The sequence below is a fragment of the Malaclemys terrapin genome, chromosome 13 (genome assembly GCF_027887155.1).
Source record: "Malaclemys terrapin pileata isolate rMalTer1 chromosome 13, rMalTer1.hap1, whole genome shotgun sequence".
Taxonomy (NCBI): domain Eukaryota; kingdom Metazoa; phylum Chordata; order Testudines; family Emydidae; genus Malaclemys; species Malaclemys terrapin.
The window spans coordinates 8,458,083-8,482,755 of NC_071517.1; the positions used below are offsets into that span (position 1 = coordinate 8,458,083).

General features: G+C 42.3%; 1 protein-coding gene across 12 annotated transcripts in view; it reads left to right on the plus strand.

Moving 5' to 3' along the window:
* PECAM1 (platelet and endothelial cell adhesion molecule 1) overlaps positions 1-24,673 on the plus strand; it is a 51,485-nt gene that overhangs the window by 17,951 nt on the left and 8,861 nt on the right. For 4 of the 12 annotated variants that reach the window (XM_054046834.1, XM_054046833.1, XM_054046829.1 and 1 more), the window contains exons 8-13: positions 1,676-1,954; positions 3,306-3,410; positions 4,481-4,508; positions 4,967-5,040; positions 6,855-6,908; positions 9,741-9,809. In XM_054046834.1, coding sequence (XP_053902809.1) covers positions 1,676-1,954; positions 3,306-3,410; positions 4,481-4,508; positions 4,967-5,040; positions 6,855-6,908; positions 9,741-9,809 — 609 coding nt within the window. Of the gene's footprint in view, positions 1-1,675; positions 1,955-3,305; positions 3,411-4,480; positions 4,509-4,966; positions 5,041-6,854; positions 6,909-9,740; positions 9,810-16,463; positions 16,521-24,673 lie in introns of all 12 variants that reach the window. The other 8 variants (XM_054046838.1, XM_054046835.1, XM_054046837.1 and 5 more) reach the window with 3 other exon arrangements.

Consider the following 24,673-nt stretch of genomic DNA (forward strand, 5'->3'; position numbering starts at 1 on the left):
CTTGTTCAATATCCCTTTTGTAGCTTTTTTTTGACCTCAGGGTCTTCCTTAACATAGGCTTTCAGTTTAACCACTTCCTTGGGGTTTTGGTATTTTAGGGTTAACCTATGGCTTTTATTTGAAAGGTTTAATCCTTCCCTTCCTCCCTGTCCAGTAGGGTCAAAATCTGAACTCTTTTGTGTAACAGAATCCATTGGCTGGCTGGGTGCGTCCTCTTTGACAATGGCTATGGGCAAGTCTTTCTCCCCCCAGTCAGTCAGGTAATTTGCATCAACAGAGACACTAGCTTATTTACTAGTTTTCAAATCCTTAACTGTTACCAATTCCAAGGTTGGACACTCATTCTTCCCCTCAGCAGGATTGGGTCCTTCCCCCCTTCCCTTCCCACCTTTTTCCCAGGAGGTTGAAAACTGAAATTTCCTGCTCACAGGAATTCCTTTGCTGGCTAGATGTGTTCACCAACTGCAGCCCGTCTTGTGCTATGAACATCTACAGAGATGCTCTCCCACATGCTTGCTTGTGAATCTACCACCACCAGCAACTCAGAGACTGGACTCTGTTTTAAAGAGATACCCAACAAACTCAGGGTCTAAGGGTTTGCCTGCTCTCTTGTTACCATAGACACTATAACAAGAGTGATCTGTTAAGGTGAGCTATTACCAGCAGGAAAGAAAAAAAACTTTTTGTAGTGGTAATCAAAATGGCCCATTTCCAGCAGTTGACAAGAAGGTGTGAGGAGCAGTAGCGGGTGGAAATAAACATGGGGAAATAGTTTTACTTTGTGTAATGACCCATCCACTCCCAGTCTTTATTCAAGCCTAATTTAATGGTGTCCAGTTTGCAAATTAATTCCAGTTCAGCAGTCTCTTGTTGGTTTTGAAGTTTTTTTGTTGTAATATTGCGACTTTTAGGTCTGCAATCGAGTGACCAGGGAGAGTGAAGTGTTCTCCAACTGGTTTTTGAATGTTATAATTCTTGACGTCTGATTTGTGTCCATTTATTCTTTTACGTAGAGACTGTCCGGTTTGGCCAATGTACATGGCAGAGGGGCATATTACTCTCATTATAGTGTGTATGGTAACACCCATTGTTTCATGTTCTCTGTGTATATATCTAGCTTCCTACTGTATTTTCCACTGCATGCATCCGATGAAGTAGGCTGTAGCCCACAAAAGCTTATGCTCAAATAAATTTGTTAGTCTCTAAGGTGCCCCAAGTACTCCTGTTCTTTTTGTTCACTAGTAATTGATTTGAAATCCGCTAAACATTATTTACAGGTATTGTGCCAGATTATTAGCTGGTGTAAACAGAATCACTCCACTGAAGCCAATGATTCTATGCTGATTTACACTAGTTGAGGATCTGGTTGATTATTTCTAGAGATATTATCTAAATTGTTTCCAATTTAGGGCCCGATTAAAAACCCATTGACGTTTATGGAAAGACTCCCACTGACTTTACTAGGCTTTGGAGCGGACTTTCTCTACTTTTGTTTCTTTCGAGCAATGGGCGCTGCTCCCCAGCAGAGGCTGGCCAGGAGCGTGGGAATAACTGAACATAGATGCAATGTGTTGTCAGTCTCTCTGGCACAAAGATAAAGTGGCGCCAAACTAAGCATTTCTACAAAAGTATTTTACAACCTGATGATGTCTTTTCCTCGTGCCTTCATCTGCAGCTCCCGTTCGCAACGTAAGCTTTGGAAGTTTACCCCAGGGGGAAGTGGAAGATGGTGGAGAAATCAACTTTCTTTGCATCGTAGGCGAAGGATCTTTGCCAATCAACTTCAGAATTTTTAAACAAAATGACCAGAAACCTTTATTTAATGAAAGCAGAATGGAAACCAGACTCCTCTGGCAGAAGAAAACATTTCACAAGCAGGACGCAGGGAAATATTTTTGCGACGCCTCCAACCGAGTCACGGAACCTATGCGAAGCAACTTGCTAACCGTTAAAGGTAAGCTATGCTCCTGATGGCACATCCTTACGCTGCTCTGAATAGTACCAGAATAGGTCTCTCTCAAATCTACTGTTACATGTAATGTTGGGATTACCTAGAACCTTGGCATCTCTTATAGTAGCTGTAACTTTTTAAAATGACAGGAAAGAAGGCATCTTAATGTACTGGTCCTTTAAAATTCCCCCTCTTCTGCAGGGCATTTCCTGCCTTACATGGTGAATTCCATTGCAACACTTGGTACATGGTAAAAACACCAACCACTCCTTTCCTGCGGGATAAGGAGAATTATAAAGCGCCATGACTGTAGGTAGGGACTAGGGTGACCAGATGTCCTGATTTTATAGGGACAGTCCTGATATTTGGGGCTTTTTCTTATATAGACTCCTATTACTCCCCACCCCCATCCCAATTTTTCATACTTGCTATCTGGTCAGCCTAGTAGGGACTTCACCACTAGATTGTATTACCACTTGGAATTGTGCATGCGCTGTTGGTGCGGGACAGCATGAAAGGTTTGGGACACCATCTAACCAAAACAGTCCCATTGTGTTCTGGACTGAACAAACTCCAGGAAGACTTAGCTCTTGGATCCAAGGAAAACCAACTTAGGCAGCATGGACTCTGGCCTAATGCAAAAACACTCCTCTCTAGAAAAATCCCAAATAAGAGTGAATAGATCCAAAACTTAATGTAGTTTAACTGACTGGCAGATGAAAAACTCAGGAGAGTAAGTTCTCCTCCTGCAGTCCATAATGTTTCTCACTTTCCTTCAGTCCCCTAGCTATGCTGAAGCAGCAAAAAGGAGCTGTGTCCAGGGGATCTCCCTGCCTAGCTGCAAGTAGGGTGATGGGTTGGTGGTCTTGCCTGCTTGTCACTCAATGCTAGATTTCATAAAATACCTACTAGTGTTGAACTGGACCAAGGGGATTTGTTATCCCCAGTGGCTACGTCTATCTAATTTTGGGGGAGTGGGTGTTAAACTTTTGTGGCTTTTTTTGCATTTTCCGTGGCTTCAGATCTGTGGCAGAGGTCATTCAGGGAGAGCCACTTTTTTACAGTGGGCTGTCCCTACATCCTCAACCATACTAGGAAAGGCTGAGAAGCCAACTAAAAGCTTTCCCTGACTGGACTTAGGAACAGATCCATCCGTTAGGGAAGAGCCCAGTAGTGAACTCTGGATGGTAACCCATTTAAAGCTTTTGCAGAGCTGTCTGAACTCTCCCTCCTGAGCACTAAATACTTCTAATAATGCCAAGACCACCTGCAGTGAGGACTCGGGAGTTGTAAAAGCCAGTAGTGACTTCATATCACTGCATGTATTGTCACACATGTCTCTTCTCATTTCCAGTCATCCTGGCTTCATGGCAGAAAGGGTTTATCGCATTATTTGTCTTGGCTGTAATTGCCATAACAGCTTCTGGTTTCTGGTGGTACTGGCGTAAGAAGGAAAAGGGTAACAATGAATATCTTCTATTCTCTGGGTGCTGAATGAATAGAACAAATGAGGGGGTTGGCTGCAAGAACAAAGGACTGGGCGGGGGGAAAGGTGACAAATGTAGGATTTTAAACCACCCCAATGCTGGAGGTTGTTTGGCTTGGAGGTTTTGGTTTGATCCATCATAAAGCTATGAAATTCAGATCTGGGTTCTAGTTCTGGGCTCCCCCCTTACTTCCACAAATTTAGGGGTGTTCAGGCCCATCTCTAATCCTTATTGCCTCAAAACTTGAGGTTCTTACTCAGCATTGATTCAGTCTCTACTCAAAAACAATTTCTATTAATTGTGAGTTTTGACTAAGTAGTGACCTCAGGATTTGGTCAATGCTAATTGCGTTACTCTTTCACATATTTTGTTATAGAAAAATGGGTAGGACTGGTTTAAATCCATTCTGAACCAAAATATCTGGGAAAATTTGGAGTGTCTGAAACTCCCAGATATCTGTATATTGGCCTGCCTAAGGAGCAGGATTTTAGATCACAGCATCCCTGCAAGAGAACATCAGATCCAGAGGACTGGTTGGCTAAAGGGATTGGAAATAGGATACAGAGTGTTAAGTAACTTACTTAATTTTGGTCCAGGTCAGTATAGCTCTGCAATCAAAAGTTAAGGTCTGAAAGCTTTTCAGCGGACTGTATGGTGGTCTGTACATGAAACCATCACATTTAGCCTCTTAATTAATAGTCTCAGAAGAGAGGCCAAGAACTGAATGGGCCATGGATTCTGAGATAGCCCTTCATCTTTGGAAATATCCCCACTAGATCAAGAGGGGGATCTGAGGCAGCCTGTATTGAAACTGTCAATGCTGTATCTGTTCTGTGCTCATACTGGACCATGAAGTCCTCTAGTCAATTTGGCAACTTCCACATCCACTAAATAAGATACCAAACTTCACTGTGGCCACTAGACATGATCCTAACTCAGTGATGGATGGGCCCCACATGTAACTTTCATTTTCACCTTTTATGCGTTTGTCTCTCTACTTGTGCAGGATATAACGGATTATCTCTTCTCTTTCCCTTGCAAGGTAAACATCCTTCCATGGAGATGTCTGGGTAAGATGGCTTTCTTTCTGGCAATGGTAAAATGTTTGATTGAAATGCTGGAGACTTATGTTACACATATATGGTGAATCTTATTAGGTCTCACAGCTGGAGACAATAGGCGGTTGTGGCTACTTGCTGCAAACCACCTACTCAGAAACAACAGGATGAGGAAATAATCCAAAAAGGAAATGGGCTAATTACTAAAAATGGAGAATGACAGGCCTAGATTTCAATGCCTTCAAATGTAGGATTAAAATCAAATAGACATATGGTATAAGAAAAAGGAGATAACATTTCACTTTGGGGTTTGCTTATGCTCCTATTGAGGTCAACAGCAAAACTTCCATTAATTTAAAAAGATTATAAAGGAGTGGTGCCAATTTAAACAATAAAGACTTTATTTTATTTTTTTTTACTTTCAAGGATGGTTCCTTAGTCATGTCTATTTTTGTACGTTTCCTTTTTAGATCCACAGCAGCCACTAATTCGACTAGTGAGAAACTGCCATCTGGACCGAACCATTATACAGAATTCTATCCTGGTAGAGTATTTTTTTATACTCTCTGGTAGCATATTGCTTTAATGAACAAATGTTTGTTTAAAAGTTTGGCTTCGCATGGTCATGATATGTACTGGGGCCCAATTTTTAATTAATGGAATAATAGATGCACCCACAAAAAACAGCATTTGTACTTGTAGATATGAGAATGAGGATATCCAGTCTGCATGTACAAATGTAAGGGTTTTTTTTGTTTGTTTTTTGGGGCGGGGACGCTATACACAGTGAAACCTGGTCTGAAAATGAGGTGGGTATAGTGGTTAGAAATGGCTTAATGGAACGAGCCTTAGTAATACTAGGGGTTGAGATGAGACATGGCTTAGGATAGGGACCAGATCAGGTTTAGGCTCGTGTTGATTTTTGAGGCCCAATCAGATGTAGTGTTGTGTTTGTGTTGGTTAGAACTGTCATCTTGTAAGATGTTCTCATGAGATGAGATTTTTATAAGCTCTTCTGCCATGTTGGGCTGACTATTATTGTGAGATTTTTTGGCTACTGGTGAACTGGAACTTTAGGCTCTTTCTTATCTTGAATGTGACTAGAGCTGGGTAAACTATTGTGAACCATTTAATCTAGTAACTCTTTGGCCAATTATGTGAATAGTCTTGGAGTCTTATGAATTTTAACTTCTTTCAAATTATTGGAGAATAGTTTATATAAACACATTTCAGTTTATGATCTGCTTATAAACTACTCACTACAGTAATAGACTTACTATTTGCTATACGTAACTTTAGTTAGTTCTGTGAAACAATGTGACTTAAGATTCATCTATTTTTTTCTGATCCCTGACTGGATGACCCCCAGACTCAGAGCTTCCAAGATGACCATCCAGACACTATGAATATATACAGGATTCTCATAAGCCATTCTTTCCCTAGATATCCTTGTAAGCACCTTCATACCAAACATCAGATTATTAATCTTCATGGTCTTCTATGCAAGATAGGCAGTATCCCCATTTTACAGATGGGGGGAAACCGAGGTAAAGGCAGATTAAGTGTTCAACAGCACAACCAAGGCCACAGAAAGAGATAACAGAGCAGAGATTTAGGAGTTTATGGCTCCCAACTCTGTGCTCAGACCACTAAATAATAATAATTTTGTATTTACATAGTATCTTTCATCCCAGGATCTCAAAACACTTCATAAAGGTGAATAAGCAGCTTAGCCTCTTTCTGTAGAAGGAAAAAACAAAGCAGAGATCAGGTGACCTGCCCAAGGGGCAGAAGAACACATGACTGCTCACTTACAGTCCCTGCTTTTTAGCTACTAAATAATCCTGCCTCTCCACTAGAAAACACCCCTCTCTTGTTCATCTTTTCCAAACTCTGGAAGACATCAGTCTTCAAGATAAGTTTCACTAGTCCATCCCCTCCTTTCCCCTTCCCCCCAAAAAAACAAAAACAAAAAAAAAACCCACTATGTCCAATATGTTTTTTGATCTCTGCAGGCTATTTATTGCCCTCAATCTGAGTCCGAACTCCACTGGTGTCAGTGATCCAATGTGGGCAAACTGTCACCTTGTGGAAAGATCTCTCAATGTGAACAAAGTTATTCCTTGATTTCCTTTTGCGTTAAACTGATCCTCTTATAGGGCCAAATTCTGCTCTCCTATATTATGTGAGAGGCTTGGACATGTACCCAAGGGCAGAATTTCCCCTAAATAATTAAATTATTACATATTGTGACAGTAGGAGGTTTCTGTTGTATTTTAATGAGAAAGATAAATGAATGAATTACACCTATCCTAAGCTGCTTGTTGGCTCACTTTCTGCTTGTGTATTTAATTTTAGGATCAGGTTACATTGAAGATGAAAATCCTGTAAAACCAACAGATGAAAATAAAGGTAATTTCAACACTCTTTTTTTAATCATAATTTTTTTTTATCATGTTGGAATTAAAAGTGGTGGGGACATGTCTGATTGTGAGAGCAGGGGACTGGCAAGTAGGCCATCTAGGTTCATTTGTTTTCTCCCACCTTGTCGTCAGTGATGCTGGGGGAAGTCACTTATCCTCTCTGTGTCTAGGTTTTTTGTATTTCCCACTTGCAAAAAGAGAGCAACAATGTCCATGTCCCAGGCGTGTTCTGAGCCTAATGAGTTGCTTCTGTTGATTGGTGGCATAGAAAAAGAAAACTATTATTACAAATTATTATTATAATATACTATATTATTACAACTATATTTCAAACCACCAATATTATTTTTGAATCCTTTACAGAGAATCTTTCACAGGCTTCCTTTACCTTCTATTTATCTTTGCTTTCATCATTTTTCCAGATCTTGACATTTTAAGCAGTAAAAAACTGGTGTCAAATATGAAGAAAATGATCTTCCAGCTAACTGAGACACCAAATAAGTTTAAAAAAAAATACAATTATTACTTTAAAAAGGAAGTATCCGGTATTGCATCATCTAGAGGCATAGTTGTATACAGATACAAAGTATTTTTCAGGACTGAGTGTTTAAAAGAACTAATTAAAAAGCAGTGCTTAAATGTAAATATTCTGGTGATATTATGGCTGAAAACTCATAGACAGATACTACCATGTCCACCCTCTCCTCTTGCTCCCGTCTGTGCTTGCCACGTAGGCATGTGAGTGTTCAGAATGTGATTCCTGCTAACCTGATGTATAACATGGTTTGGCTGGACAAGCCCACAACAAAAATGTCTTATGGCCTGCGTTATTCAGGAGGTTAGATTAGATGATCACGGTGGTCCCTTCTGGCCTTAAAGTCTATGAATCCTATGAAAAGACCGTTCCTTGCTCCAAAGAGCTGATAGCCTAAATATGAGGCAAGAGACATCAGATGGCTACAACGATCAGACGTTACTGGTTAGCATGAAAAGCAGCAATCTCAGCACACCAGCTGGCTAGCTGCTGTCAAGCTTTTCATAGGCATTGTGGAAAAGGGGAGTCGTAAAAAGGGATTTGGAGGAGGATAACTGGGTGGGTTTGCCGATGTTCTATCAGGAGCTCCACCCATACAGCGTGGGAGAAAGCGCAAAGGGATATAGTTGAAAATGTAACAAAGGGGCATTGAAAGTTGGTATCATTGGCAGAACGGAGGTGAGAGTCACTGTCCCAGCAGTGTATGAGATAATAGGTAAGGCTGGGATAGCCCAGAAAGGTCTTAAAAGTGAAGACAAGTAGTACAGTGGAGAAGGAGGAGCCAATGGAGAGCACAAAGGTTGAGTTGACGAACCAGGAAAATTATTGTAGTGGCATTTTGAATGGATACAAGTGGGGCAAAGTGGGATTAATAAAGGCTGGCGAAGAGGAGGTTGCCATTGTCAAGACTAGAGAGGGTCTAGATGAGAGTTCTAGCAGCACAAATGGAGAGGAAAGGCTAGGACTTAGATCTTGTGCAGGAAGAAGCATCCAGATGTAGACGAAGCCTGGATATGAGGATCTAAAGAGGGGGCCGAGTTGAAGGTAAAGATTACAGGCCTGGGTGACAGGCGGGAGGGTGGTGGTGTCCATGGTGATTGAGAAAAGAGGAATGTGGGAAGGCTTGTGGGGAAAGATTGCTGGGTTTTTTTTTAGCCATGTTGACCTTATGCTTATAAATTGACATCCCTAAGGAGATGTCAGAAAGACTGAGATTATCTTGGACAGAAGGAAATAGGTGTGGAGTGGAAAGGTAGCTCTGAGTGTCATCAATGTAGAGATGATAGTTGAATTCATGTTTGCAAACGAGACTTCCCCAGAGAAAAGTTACAGAAGGGGACCGAGGATGAAGGCCAGCGGAGCCCTAAAAGAAAGTTGCAGGGAGGGCGTGATGAGGATCCTCGGAGTGAAATGCTGATGGAGTGACTGAGGAGGAAGGAGAAGAGTCAGGAGTGAACAAGTTCATGAAAGCAGAGGGCAGGATTTCAAGAAGAGAAGCATGATTGAAGGTGTTGAATGCAGGCTGAGGATGAGCAGGGAGTATTGGTTCTGAACTTCGGCTAGGAGAAGGCCATTGAAGACTTTGAGAGCTGTTTTAGTGGAGGGCAAGGGGTGACTGGAAAGGGTCTAGTCTGGAACTAGGGGAGAAGAGCTCTAGACAGCAGTTGTTGGCACCTTTAATTAACTTAAATAGAGGGGAGATGGGGCGACAGCTGGAGATACCAGTAGGGTAAACAGTGGGTTATTTGAAGATACTAGTGACTAAAACACGCTTGTACTGTGAGGGGAAGGAGACTGATGAGAGGGGATCAGAAGTGGGGGCAAGAGATAAGAAGATGGGAGGGGGACATTGAGGTAAACAGGGGTTAAAGAAGCACAGAGGAGATGCTCCTTTGTCAGTGACAGGGGAAAAGGAGGAAAAAATAATGGGGACAGGAAGGGCGGAGAAAGTGGGAGAGACAGAGTAGTTGGAGCTGGACAGGCACATAGGGGATTCTGGGGCAGGGGATTTCCTAAATTTGCATTTTGCTATTTTTCAAGATTGAAAATAAAAGACAAGAGTGTCAGGCCTCACCCAGACACCACCCAGACACGAAGGTTTTAGAAAGGAGTTCTGCTTCAGCAGGCTGGGCTGAACCCCCATTTGCCATGAACAGGGCCCAACCATGTGCCCATTAAAATCCCTGTGAGCTTGACCATTGACTTCACTTATGTCAGGATCAGGCTCACAGCAAGTATGGCATAGGGAGTGCTACAAAGAAACATCTTCTTGCTATTTTGGGGCAGGACCTGACCATGAGAGTGCTGAGGTGGAATATACTGAAGTTGAAGTGTCAACGCCTGATCCTTACAAAGGTAACTAGCTGGCTGACCTATCCAGTTATGTATTGGGAGTAATTATGGACCTGCTGTTTCTGCCATTGATTTCACTTGGAGCAGGAGTAGGTCATATTGTGTATGCATGGTAGTTCCCTGGTAATAGCTCTCAGTGATGCAAGGACTACTGTAACAACAGCAGGACTGCTGCTACCAGAGTCAACCAGTGCTTTCCCTTTCCTCCATGATTCTCTTGTGCACATGCCCTACCCTTCCACATAAGATCTTTGGCTAGACAGGGCTACTGTTCTGGTCAGGACACCTCTCAGGATCAGGACGATGAAGGCCTGGGATCCCAGAAAATGGTGGGGTTGGCAGTCATGATGGTGAAGCTTGCTCCAATAGCCTCTGTCTGTACTTCATCTGTTCTTCCTTTGTTCTTTCATTCTTCCCCTCCAAATCTTTCTTTTAAGGACCCCAGAAAGGGAGTTGAAGATGGAATATCCCATCCCCTCACTTTGTCCATTAATTAGGTTTCATATCCAATATACTAATTTTGGCTCATTAACTTCCGGCTCCTCATCTCCTGTTTTTAACCAGCATAAATTCATGTGGTCCATGAATGATATCAGTAGGCCTTTTTAATTTAGATTAACTCAATTCATCTGTCTCCCTTTTGGACCTTTTCCCATAAACATTTGTTGTTATAGGTTATTGTAACATCTTATGAACTTTTACAACTTTCTTACAGTTGAGCTCACAAGTTGGGTAAATGGGTAGGCCCCATTGTCGCATGTCTTAATAGTTCCATGGTACAGCATGTAGCACAGCAGAGCTGCTCCATAACTAGGCCGCCCATGCACTCTGGTAATACAAATAATAATGATGGTGGTCGCCAGAACTCTTAGCGTGGCGTTACAGTGCATCTCCTCACAGTCTTTGAGGTAATCGTCTTGCTGGATCCTGTTCCCAATGATGGCACGTACAACTCCGTCTTTTCGCCTCACCCAAAGCGTCATGGTATCCTCAGTCTCCTTGTGCAGAAAGTGGGCAAATTGTTCGAAACACACATAAAAGCCCAAGCAGTTAAGAATAAATGAAATCCATTTGGGATGTTACGCCATGTCCCAGCTCTCAGCTTTAGCTTGAGAAACTGAATAGTCAAAGGAAGAAATTCACAAACTTGCCCTTTCCAGCTAGGAAAGGATTCCTGTTTATTTCGGTGCTGCAGACATTCTTGTTTCGTTAGCAGTACAAATGGTTGTTTGTACAAATGTACTGCCTCTGAGCTTGGCAGCAAAAGACAGCTGGCTTCTCAGGGCTCTGATTGTCGTTCTCACCTTGGGGTTCTGTGACTGCATTCGAAGCTGGTAACCTATTTACCATTGTTAAGTGGTGCACTTAGATATTAGAGCAACTGTATTGTATTTTAGGGGATTACTAGTAATTATGTCTAGAGTTACAAATGTTTCACACACCTCCAGTCATGCCCAGTGCAGTACAAGGGCGTAGAATGTTGTAAGAGGTACTTTCTAACAGATGAAATTTTAACTTAGATCTTTGTTAGGGGCAAGTTAATGAACACCTAAAAGAGTAAGGGATAACCTTTGCATCCCAGCCAGCATACTCCCTCTCTCAATAATATTTTTCTAACATCCTAGGCTGAGTGTAAGGTCCAGTCTATACAACACAAAGTGCCATATTAACTCCATCTAGTTAAATTACAGTAGTGCATTGACATTTTTAAAGATCCTGTTTTAAATGGGATTGGACCATGTTTTAACTACGTGATACTGTTTCAAGTTAGCGCTCATGTGCACAGCGCTATGCTGGCAGAAGATGCTCTCCCGTAGGCATAACGCGGCTACACAAGTGCTCTTACAGTGGCACATCTGTAGAGGCATAGCTATGTTGCTGTAAACTTGGAAGTATAAACATTGCCTTAGTCTCAGGGAGAGAGAGGAGTAAGGCCAGGGTTTGTTGGTTTGTTTTTAATACTTTTTCAGTAACTACTCTCACCCATATAAAGGACTTTGGCTCCTGGATTCCCATCAATGCTTTAATCATGTTGACCTTGCTCATATTCTGCTTCAAGACACGGTGTTCTTTCAGGTCTCTGTTACCATGACAATGACCAGTGCCTCTGGTCTGAGTGAACACTTCATGATCCTCATACTTAGCTTAAGGCCTTCAATATTAAGCAATTAAATCCCCTCTGGCTCTATCTATTTTCTGAACAAAGGCAAAGTACACAACAACAAAGCTAGGTTTACATTCTACTCCGGGTGGATGCACTCCTCATCCAGAAGGCAGCATTCAGAGCTAAGAGTGTTTGCAGCGGGCAGCCTCTTCACCCAGGAGATTACATGTTACTTTCAATTTTATCAACAGCAGATTACGTTAAAAAAAAAAAAAAAATGAAGGACCCGACCCTGCAAGATGGTGAATATGTTCAATTCCCATTGCCTTCAATGGGAGCTCAGGTATTCTTCAATCACTCAGGATCAGGCTCTAAATTACTATATCTAATTATACAAAGGTCTCTTCCTGCTGCCACTGGAGTCAGCATCAAAACTCCCATCGACCTCAAGGGGAGCAGATCAATAATTAATGCATAATAGTAACCTTCGGGGCAGTTTTGAGGATAAGGATTAATTAAACATCCCCCTCTGCCCCCCCAAAATCCAATTATAGAATGATGTGTGTCAGCACTAAAGAGCTATTAGCATTTTGCCCTTTTCCCTCAAACCAAATCTCTCCCGACTGATCACTTTTCTAGGATTGCTGAATATTCTTGACCACCTTATGGTGGTAAATATGCAGTGGCTGTGGGAATCATTTCTGCACTAGATCTCCCTTTCATCATCGCTCAAACGAAAGTTGCACCAGCATTGTTAAGGGTGGTAAATCTGCCAGAAGGAAAGCTAATGTAGACAAGGCTTCAGTGCCTCATTTTTCTCCATCTGTAAATTTGGGATTATTTGATACCCCGCTTTGTGAGCAGCGATGGGATCCTCTAATGAAAGTGGTTAGCTAAGTGTTGGGTATAGCATTATTTTTGGGAGGTTAGAGTTGTTTGCTGATTTGATATTTAAAGAGGTGCTGGTGATGGGGACTGGTGTAATAAATCTTTAAGGAGAGACTATGCTTAACAAAACATATTGCATATCTTTTCTAAGTTAATTGTTGTTGTGACACAATACTTGTGCAATGAGTCAGACCCTTTATTGTTAACACAAGGAAAACAAAGACCAAAGCTAAAATATTGTCAGGAAATATCCCTAAAAGGGGAAGGGAGAAACTACTAACTGTGGCTCAGTAAGAACATGCCCCTCCTTTTACTTCTACAGCTGATTAGTCAATTGCAGGGTGCAGCATTATAAAGTCATTTGGAACAAAATGTCATTATTTTTAGGTCCTTTATGCTAGCACATTTACTCAGGGCTAGGAAAAGAACAACTTATGAAAGGTGTTACACATACACACACACACACACACACACACACACGCATAAAATCAAAATAAATTGGACAGAATTAAAATAATCAAAACCATCTAAGGGCCTGATCCAGCTCTCAGTGGTAATCATTTCATTGAGTCCCATGGAAGTTGACCCAGGCTTGTAAAATACTAAATAAATGTGTTAATTCGGGATCTGAGCCATCTCTGGTTAGAATTATGGGAAGACTCGTTTTGACTTCCCTGGCGACTTAAACAATAGAACAAAAACATGTGAAATCCAGAGATTGTTATAGCATGAAAGTTCATGACAAATCAGCATTGTTGTGATTAAGTGCTTGCTGGAATTCGGGTCCTGCTGCTATTGAAATCAGTGGGAGTTTTGGAATTGACTTCAATAGCACTTAGCCCCCAGTGTCTAAAGTGTGTTTAGCAGAATTATTTAAAATTAATTCAAAAGAAAACTTTTTGGGATTGCAGAATGTGTTCCCAGGGTACATGAAACACTGAGCTATTTAACAATTCACTCTCCTGATTCTCAGTTTGACTGCAGAATAAATATAGGAGTCTCCCGCTCTATAGGTTTTAATGGTCTTGTGGCTAAAGTACAGGACTGAGTCCAGAAACCTGAGTTCTTTTTCCAGCTCTGCAACAAACTTCCTGCATGATCTTTGGGAAGTCACTTAACCTCTCACTTAACTGTTTCACCTAAGGAAAATTGAAGATAACCGACCTCAGAAGTGTTGAGTCCCGTAACTGATGTTTCTAAAATGTGTTGATCCTTAACAGCCCAGCTTCCATTGGCCTTTAGGCAGAATTAGGATCTGTTGAAATTCACTTGAGACATAGTTCATCTAAATTGCTTCCACTACAATTTGGCTGGTGAGTGCGGACACAGCCAACCCATGTTTACAAACCTATTTCTAGGTTCTTTTGTCCCGGGCACAGGAATTGGCCAAACTATGATTAATGTTAGTTGACCCTGAACCGTTTTAAACATTGTTTAGCTAGTTTGTGACCCAGAGTTGATAGGGACATTACCAAGGGGCTCTGCCATAACTTTTTGCTTAATATTGAAAGGTAAAGAATTGCTTATCTTTGGGTCTGTTTGGTGTCAAAGAGGAAGGAACAATCTTATGAGACTTTTACCATTTTGAGCTAACATCTCACAAGACCAGAGTGTTATCACGCCTAGACCCAGCTCTGAGAGAGCCTTTAATAATGATATCTAGCTCTTATGTGGTGCTTTGCAGCAGTAGATCTCAAAGTACTTTACAAAGTAGGTCACTGTGATTTATCCACATTTTACAGAGGGGGTAACTGAGGCACAGACTTGTGACATGACTAGCCCAGAGTCATCCCCAGCAGACCAGTGGCAGAACTGGGATTAGAACTAGGTCTCCTGAGTTCTAGTCCAGTCCACTGCCTCTCACCCAAGCCCTGTATCCCAAAGTAAACCTAATCCAGTTCTGGATCCAAATGCCACTTTTTTTAAACCCATCCCTTGTTGAAAGCTTGGATTATCAGCATACTGCAATTTGACTTGATATAAGCCAGGCCTTATAAACCTGTTTTTTAATAAAATAACTCAGATCTGGTCTATACCTAAAACTTAGGTGAACCTAGCTACATCGCACAGGGCTGTGGAAAAATTTCATGCCCTGTGCAACATAGTTAGGTTGACCAAACCCCCACTGCAGTGACAGGTAGTTCCAATGGAAAAATTCTTCCAGCAACCTAGCTACTGCCTCTCAGAGAGATGGATTAACTCAACAACGGGGAAACCCTTTCAGTCGATGTAGAAAGCACCTACACTACCACAGCGCACCTGCTGTGCCGCTGTAATGTAGACATCCTTCAGATGGGGAAGAGTAAGAGAACTCCGGGGAGCAGAAGGTAAGAAAGACCTTAGGTGCAACCCTGCCATCCTTGTGCAGTCAAAACTCCCATTGACTTCAGAAAAATCTACCTGTGCACATGAAAGTCGCATGGTGAGGCCCTTCAAGAAGCCCTCGTCATGCTAAAAGCCTTTGTCCATTCAAGGACCAGAACCATGCTAGGAAGTATTTAAAATAGAGTTGTTGCTAGCAGGGTTCTAGCGTGGTTCCCCTGGCTGCTGTGTGACCCCAGGGATTTTTTTCTTGAGAACCATGTTAGTCACATGGTAGCCACAGCTGTGTTGCCGCAGTAGCTAATGAAGATGTTGGGAACCTGAGTTGTGCTGGCAGCTGGCTCAGCCCTGCCTCACCTCTGCCAGGAGGAGCACCTGTGTTTATTACAGTGCTCCGTAAAAAGGATCTCAAACAAGCATCAGACAGGAAAAGTCTTTCTTTTCATTTGGTATTTTTGGACGGTCCCTCTCAGAATAAAAGCTCTTTGCAGGATTTACCATAGCAGATAAAAACGGGAACCTCAGAGCCCGGAGGAAAACTTTACTGAGGATTCTTCTGCCGCCTCAGCTGTATGGAGCTTGTGTGGGTAAGGCCAGCGATAGCATTTTGGAGGAGGAAACCCAGTAACATTAGCCTTTTGAGGCGTCAATCTCTGTCTGTTCTTCCCTCAATCTCTCCTGCCTATCCGTACCCTCTCAGCCTTCCCTTCCATTCTGTCTTCAGCTCATGTAGCACACTCCCATGGTAAATTTGGAACTGTCTTGCATATTCCCACTCCACCACCATGAACGGGGAGATCTCCCTCTTGTAAAAATCTCATTGATCCTGAACACTCTAATGCTGAGTGTGAGAAAGTTCCCTTGAGCCTTCCCACAAAATTAAAGCAGCTCCATGAAAGGAAGATTTAACTAGGAGGAGCACAGAGTGTGTGAGCAGTTTTCAGAATGCAGACCTCGTTTTGTGAGCCCTTACATCACTTAAAGCAGCTTGTCCAGTTTGAGGGAAACTAGTGAGGGAAAAGCTTTACCCTAGGGTAAGATATTCCTTGTAAAATCTGAGGATCAGTTTAATGCTGGGGAAACTTGTGTGTGTGTGTGTGAATCAAATTTATAATGGGAAGCTAATTTCAACATTAACTAGAGAGGGTCCATCTCTCTATCACATAGACACGGAGAGGATAGGGGGCACAGCTGGTTTTTCATCCAGACATGGAATGGCGCGTTGCTGTTTATATAATGGTTTCCTCTAAAAGTAAAACAGCGTGTTCTGTTTGTGTAAGGAGCTTAACATAAAGCAAACAAAAAAAGGAAATAAATTGATTCTGTGCCAATACATTTTCCAGCTCCTGTAAAGAAGGGGACAGATACAGTATATAGTGAAATCAGAAAAGCTAATAATGGTAAGTAAGCTAGTGAAAAATTAAACACATGAAGGAGGTTTGGAAGCATTTGTATCTAGATAGGTTAGAAGGTAAAGGGTATAGAAAAGAGACATTGAGGTCCTATGGACAAATCCCACATAGCAGCTAAGGAAATTTAAGTGTTGATACATTTCATAGCATCTTCGTGATTTCCCCCAAAGTAATGATCTTCAGTGTGGTGAGATTAACAACTGGAACGTCTGCTCCATTAATCCATTCATGGTCTATCTGCCAAAAAGGGCTGCTTCAGATCTGAATCTGGATTTGAACTTGCCCCAAATTTGTGTGGGTTTGGGGTTTGTGTTCTGAATCTAGCTCGATTCCAATTGCTAAGATTGACCTTGGTTTTTTTTGGAGGGGAGTTGGTTTTTTTTGAAGCCCACTCCTTTCTGTAGGCTTCAGAGCCCAAGCCCAGCCCAATGTGCAGCTTCAAAGTGCTGTATCATTTTAGAGGCTAGCACAAGCCCAAATCTGTCCTCCCAGGCTGGAATATACTTGTAGTGGCTCACTATTTCCCATACTGTAGAATATTATGTACTTTGGGGTATTTCTTCTGTTTTCCTGTCTTCATAATAATTATTTAAAAAATATACGTAACTCCCACACATCTGTATTGCAGCCTCCACTCTATCCTGCCCCTAAACCTAACAGCGTTGAAGCAATATTATCACACTTAATTTCTTTTTTAATATAATCAGATTCCCTCCAAATTGTGGACACTATCCACTTCCTCCTCACAGATTCTGAGGTCAGCAAAGATCCATCTCTGTACCTGGATCCCAGCAGGTATCTTACTGCTGGTGACTATCGACAGTTGCTCTGGCGGCACTGAAATTCCAGAGACACCTAGGTTAAGGGTGCTTCCTGCTAGCTTGTCAAACACCCTATCAGAGAGGATTTCCTTCCATCTCCTTTGTATTAGGAAATATCTATTTGTAAATGTCAGGCTGTAGTCTGGCCAGTTTCTCCTTTTTTCTCTCCATGTGGCTTTTGTGGTGCATGTCACGTTTGTTTTTCTATTTTTCAGCTTTCATCTGGGATTGTCCTTCCCGCATACACGGTTTGCATTTCTATAGAACCTCCCCTCTGAGAATTTCAAAGTACTTCACAAATCTTACTTAATTCTATCATGTGAGGCACAGTAGGTCAGTTTTATCTCCATTTTTCAGCTGAGTAAACAGAGAGATTGAGTAATTTGCGTAAGGTCTCAAAGATGGACAATGGCAAAGCTGGGAATAGAGCCTAGGAGTTCTGATTCCCAGTTCATTGCTATAACCACTAGCCCACACTCCCTCTTTGCAGTCTTTCTTTTACCAAAAAGCAAAATAGCCTTTATACTAAAGAAGAGGTCAGTTACTTGGCAGAGAGCAGCCCTTGTAGCTTTGTAAGACAGCGGGTTTCAGGAGTCTGACCCAAAGCCCACTGAAGTCAGTGAAAAGATTCCCACTGAAGCGTAGGCTTTGGATCAGGCCCTTAATGGAATTCAGAAACAGATTGTGTACTTCGTCTTTGTGCCAGGATGGTGAAGCCAGAAGTATTATGCCTTTCATGATACCATCCCTTTTTCCCAGAGTGGAGAGAGCCGTATATACTGTACTGCAGAGACCTTTTGCAAGACCTAATTCGTCAGATCAAGTGTGTTTGAGAGGATTATTATTCAAGGCACTTACAACAAATACAGTTTTATAAGGCAGGAAGTCCAGCAAAATAAGATTCGATTGAAAGTCTGGGCTGAATTGGACAGATGATACGCAAGCACCCCCTTAATCTTACAATCCACCTGCTCTCTAATATATAACATTCTACAGTTTCAGTTATTTTTGGAAACTTAATAACAGCGTATTGTTCTAATCCCATTTGTTTTTCCTGACTGACACACAGGAAAAGTGTTTCAAATAGATAAGCGGGACATCACACAGGCGTGCAGTAGTTTTGGATGGCTACATTACATATTTAAACATAATATTTACTTTGTTTATGGCTAGGCCGCATGATATCACTGTAGCAAAGCTACACACAGATGTGGCAGGGTTCAGAGTCCCTGTATAGCAGAGGCATCTTCAGCCATTCAAACTGATGAATGTTTTAGAGCCCAATCTTGCAAGATGCTGGGTGCCCTCTATGAGGTGCTGGGGACCCCCAACTTCCATTCACATCAATCGGTTTGATGCCAGTGAGGGATGGGTCTTCAGTCTAATACCTTACAGGAGCTGCCCAGCATTCTGCAGGATCAGACCCTTGACTGGCAAGAATAGATGAGCTCAGGGAAGCTGCTTTTAGAGGATGAGCCAGTGATGTCTGGTATGTGGGTGAACCAGCTGTGGTGTCCAGAATCAAATAGGCTAACCCGTCCTCTATGACCACGTAAAACAGAATTAGGGTGAAAAGGACCTAGAAACTTAATTAGACTCAGAACCTTGGAGCCCATCTCAAATTCATGATCAAGTTCTCAAAATAAATTACCCCTATTCCCCTACCTCCACCCCCAACTAAAATCCTCTACTTAAAAAAAAAAGGGGTGGGGGCGGGGAAAGCAGCTGGAATGTTTCCAATGAGAGCTTATATTGGGTCCTCTTCTGCAGGAATCAGGGTTGTCTTGGGGTTAGAGTGAGGGACTAGGAGTCAGGACATCTGAGTTATAGTCCTGTCCCTCCCATTGACCCATGTGTGACCTTGGGCAAGTCACTGGACCTGTCTGCTATTTCCCTGCATTACAGAGTGTTGGGAGGATACATTCATTGATACGGGCTATGAATACTTGGCTTAATTGGTATTCTCTCCATTTTACAGAGGATGTTGGGTGGACGAGCTCCGCCGTTACAGCAGTGTAGTGTAGACGCTTCCTACGTCGACACCCGTTGATGGGGTTTTTCGGTTAATGTTGTTAATCCATCTCTCGGAGAAGCAGTAGTTAGGTGGTCAAAAGCATTCTTCCATCGACCTAGCTGTGTCTACACAGAGGGTTAAGTCAACCTAACTACAGCGGTCATGGTGTGACACAGCTAGGTTGATCTAATTTTTAAGTGTAGACCAGGCCTAACTGTGGATCTCGTGGCTGTTGGACTCTTTCCTCATTCATAAATTGGGGATAACACTCGCCTGCCTAATTGCTTTGGGGCATCATGTGGATTAATGAGCTGATACTGGTCACATTGCTTTGAAGATGTTAAGTGTTATAGGTAGGGCCCTACTAAACTCACAGTCCATTTTGCTCTATTTCATGGTCATAGGGTTTTAAAAATTGTAAATTGCATGATTTCAGATATTTAAATCTGAAATGTCAGTGTTGTAATTGTAGGGGTCCTGGCCCAAAAAGGAGTTGTGGGGGGATTACAAGGTTATTGTAGCAGGGTTACAGTACTCCTACCCTTAACTTCTGCGCTGTTGCCGGGTGGGGTGACCAGACAGCAAGTATGAAAAACCAGGACAGGGGGTGGGGATAATAGGAGCCTATATAAGAAAAAGACCCAAAAATCGGGACTGTCCCTATAAAATCGGGACATCTGGTCTCCCTATTTCCAGGAGCCCAGCAGCATGCAGAAGTAAGGATGGCATGGTATGGTGCTGCCACCCTTACTTCTGTGGTGCTGCTGGCAGGCACCGCCTTCAGTGCTAGGTGCCTGGTCAACAGCTGCTGTTCTCTGGCCACCCAGCTCTGAAGGCACCAACGCACAAGTAAGGGTGGCAATATCACAAACCCCCTACAATAACCTTGCAACCTCCACACAGCTCCCTTTTGGGTCAGGCCCCCCAGTTTGAGAAACGCTGGTCTCTCCCGTGAACTCTGTATAGTGTAGGGTGAAAGCACACAAAAGATCAGGTTTCGGGGGGGAAACCAGATTTCACGGTCCAGGTTACATTTTTCATAGCCACGAGCTTGGTGGAGCCCTAGTGATCTGGGTGCTAAATATATATTATTACGCGATTCAAGGCCACTTCAGTGTTTTTAATCAGAGACAGCGGCTGTTACAGGGCTTCATGTATAATTTTTGCCTTTCCAGAGAATGACCAATAAAAATTTTATAGTGTGAATGTGGAGGAAGAAGTTGCATAGGGTGTCAGAGGTCACTAACTGTTGCTTTGATGATAAAATTTGATGTGATAACTGAGCCAGAGTCTGTATGGGTTTCACTTCTGACTGTGCTGGCACTAGTGTGCACTGCAAGGCCCTGCCGGTGACTAGCACATCTTGACCTTCCAGCTCAGTGAACACAGGGAACCAGAGATCCTGCCTGTCCTGAGTCGTAAAGTGGCTGGGGTTCTGAATAGGGTTGCCCACCCTCCAGGATTGTCTTGGAGTCTCCAGGAATTAAAGATTGTCATGTGATGAATACATCCAACCAAAATTGGCAACCCTACTTCTGAACGTCACTGGCTCTTTTTCTCAGTGCCAATCAGTCCTCTGAGGATCTGAGCCTCCTTCTTTCCTCCTTGGTTGTCAGGGTTCTAGTCTTGTATTGCCTGCTCTTACCCCATTCCCTCTTGTAAACACCATTATGAGGCCCTGACTTCACCTCCTCCAGTTTCTGGGCCCTAGCCTTGTTACTGTGCTGCTCTCCTAGTTCACACCAATATGCAATGTCAATGGCTACCTAGAGGGTTGGATGTAGAGATGGGCCTGTTCTGCATTTCAAACCCCCAAACGTTTTTTCTGGTTCACATCTGGGGTTTTGTAGAGGAAAGAGGCAGAGTGTGAAATTCAAATCTGTTTAGGCCTATCTTGGTTTAAAATCAAATAGCAGGAGACCTCAGTCTACTCAGCTGCACTCCGGATACAATCACCTGTATAGTCCGGGAGCAATTTCAGTACATGGATTTCTTTACTGAGGACTCTGCATTATCACATCGATGTCAAGCCCTGAAACAATGAATGGAAGCTGCTCTGCCCAGCAAAAGGTCCATCTGATTCCAAGCCACATGCCTGTAAAGATATGGCAAGATGGCATCAGAGCTTAGTTTAAAACTTTTATTTTTTTTATGCATCACATTTTTTTTCTCAAGCACATAGGTGTCTACTTTAAAGCTTTATGGAAAACATGGAAGCTTTAAGTCTCAAACAACCAAACCCTAAATCAATTGCTTTTCTGAGAATGACCTCTCAGGATGCCACCTGTATTAGTGCTTCTGATACTGCAACGTCACTCTGACAAGGAGCCTCTGTCAGGACAGCTCTTGATGAAGGTCGTCAAAATACTCCTTGCTCCAAATGCACTTTGGAAAGGGATTTTTTTTGGGGGGTGGAGTTTTGTATCTATCTCAGTCCCACAGCAACCACCCAGTGTTCAGAGACCTTCCTAAGCTTTTAAGGACACACTATTTCCCACAAAGTGTATTAGTGAATTCCTGCTTGTTCAGTGTATTTGCTCTAAGGATCTGGTCCAACATCCATTTATGTCTATGGGAAGGTTTTCAATGACTTTGGTTGGGCATTGGATGGACCCACCCATCCATCCATCCTCTGTGGCATCACAGAGCTGATTGTGATTCATTACTGTGTGGTTCCTGGACTGCTCTCTATTTTTAATCCCTCTTTGGGAAAAGGGAAATCTAGCAAACAAAATACATAGCTAAACCCAGGTCTGCTTATACTGGAAAAACGAATCAGTAACTGAGAGGCAGTTGCAGCGGCGAGACAGGAAGTTTTAAGAATCCTATTGCAACCAACAATACACTGTGGAAAAACAAATATTCCCCAGCGGAAAGAGGCATGAGAAATCCCTACTGCATTGAGCGGTTTGAAACAAGCTATTAGAAATTGGCCCCGGTAATCAGGAAATCTGCTCTACCGTTTTTGTGCTGTCAGGCCCCAGATGTCATACCTCTGTATTCAGCTGGGAAAATATTCACTGGAGTGGTGAAAAATCTTTATCAGCAAAACAAGACACCAAAGGAAACTCACCTGGTTGGGGGCTTCATTGCAAATTGCAAAGCTCGGTCCCGTTAGCCAAATTTTCAGCCAACCTGGAAGAGGTGGAAACCATCAGCCCTGTGGTGACATTTTTTTTTTAAACTAAATCTGAGCTCACAACAATACCCCCCAGAGCCAACAGCTTTTACCTAATCTGGGGTATTCAAGATCCAGCTTTGGGTCAAAATCTTCTGTCTAGCCTCTCTTCCCCAGTAATGTGCGAACGGAAACCTGGATCTGAACAGTTCTCAATTGTGGGGCATGCAAAGTTCAAAGCTGGACCCAAATTTTGTAGTGTGGGCATACTTCTAGTTTTCAGCCGAAGTGAGTTCAATCCTTGAGGGGGCCACTTAGGGATCTGGGGCAAAAATCAGTACTTGGTCTTGCTAGTGAAGGCAGGTGGCTGGACTCGATGACCTTTTGCGGTCCCTTCCAGTTCTATGAGATAGGTATATCTTCATATATTTAAGCAGGCAAAGCTTAGTGGTTTCAGACCCATCTGCGTATGCATAGAGTTTCTGGGTTCAGCTGAACCCCAAATTTAAGGCAAAATATGCGTGTACCCAGGTGTAATGGCATCCTTGGGGCTATGCAATCTATGCTATGGAGCTACTGCAGGCTTCTCTTGCTTTAGCTGAGATCGCTCTTTAGCTCCCCTCTTTTCTACACTCTCAATCAATCCATTACGGACACATGACTGAGTTTAAACAGAGCCTCTGACTGGTTGGTATATATTTATGAGACTTGCAAATCTCTCTCTACGTGTGAATGGGCCTCTATGCTCCCAAATACCCAGCAGCTATATTTGGAAACATATGGCAAAGCCTAACGGGGCTGGCATTCATGCTATGTGGCAAATTCAGTATTTGTTTCCATCATGCAAATGTATTATTTGAGCCTAATACACTACTGAGAAAAAAAACAAGAACTTTTGAGTCCCTCAGTAACTCATACATATATGCTACCTCTTTAATACTTGGCAAATATCTCCTCAGTCACAGGAATTGTAACTTCAGGTCATTTATTCCCTGGTGCCCATAACAGAACCCATTGCCGCTGCTCTGGAAGAAAACTGGCAACTCTACCCATATGTGATCAGAACGCAGAATGTCTCTGCACCTTTTCCTGCCTCCTTTAATAGGAGTAAACTCTGTTTCCTTCGAAAACACTAGTATTTCCCAACGTAACAATAAAATCCAGTTTGGTTTAGATAAAAAAATCACTGTAAATGTATTTAAAGCTTACAATAAGGAAAAAAAGTTTTGTAAAATATTAATGACCTGATGGCTTCTGCAAAAAGCACCACCTAGGCAGCCCTAAACTTTAAATACAGAATATTTGTGTTTACCTGGTTCACAACTTTGCAGAAATCACTTAAACCTCTAACAGCTAAAGTGGTGTCCCTCGGACCACAAACGCAGTGTGTGACATTCCCCTGGCAGCAGCAATGGTGTTTACCTAGAACCCCAATTAGTTATTGGCCACATGCCTTTTGATCTTGGGTGACACAGTTACAAGGTGATGGGTGATCTGTTGTTGTCACATAGGACAAAGTAGCTTTGGATTAGCAAACATCCGTCCATTTGAAGTTTGGGAAATATGTAAAATTTATAATTTCCTCCTTTGTGATCGCACAATACACAGTGACTGAGGCTTTGCATGCATTCTCCTTAATAAGCTGTTTCATAAATAATATAATTAGTTTTTGTCCACTTCAAGTTCGACTTTGATCTAGCAGTGGGTAAATGGCATTATTGTTTTGAGCTGTATCTACTTCCAGCAATCCAGCTTTTGCATATTTTTCAAAAAGCTTTTCTTTTGCTCCTCTCAGACGGGATAAGACTATTAAGTCCAATTTTATACTGAAGTCAATGGAGTTGCACTGGCATAAAAACAACGTGACTGAGTGCAGACTCAGATTCCTGAGCTCCATTGGTAGGATTAAAGACACCAAGCAACACTTTCTTTAGGCAGAACTCCTGGAATGTTAATGAACAGTTAAATAAGACCGTCATAATTCTAATGTAATAAAAATGCTGAAAATAGAAATCTTATGTACATCTACTTAGCTAAAAAGGGACTTAACTGATCACAAAAATGTAACTGGCATAGCCATGAAGCTGTGAGGGGAATTATTTATCACGGTACAAGAACATACAACTTTGAGTAACAGGATGAACTGATCAAAGGTGAATTTATATTGGATGTCAAAGAAAACATCGTC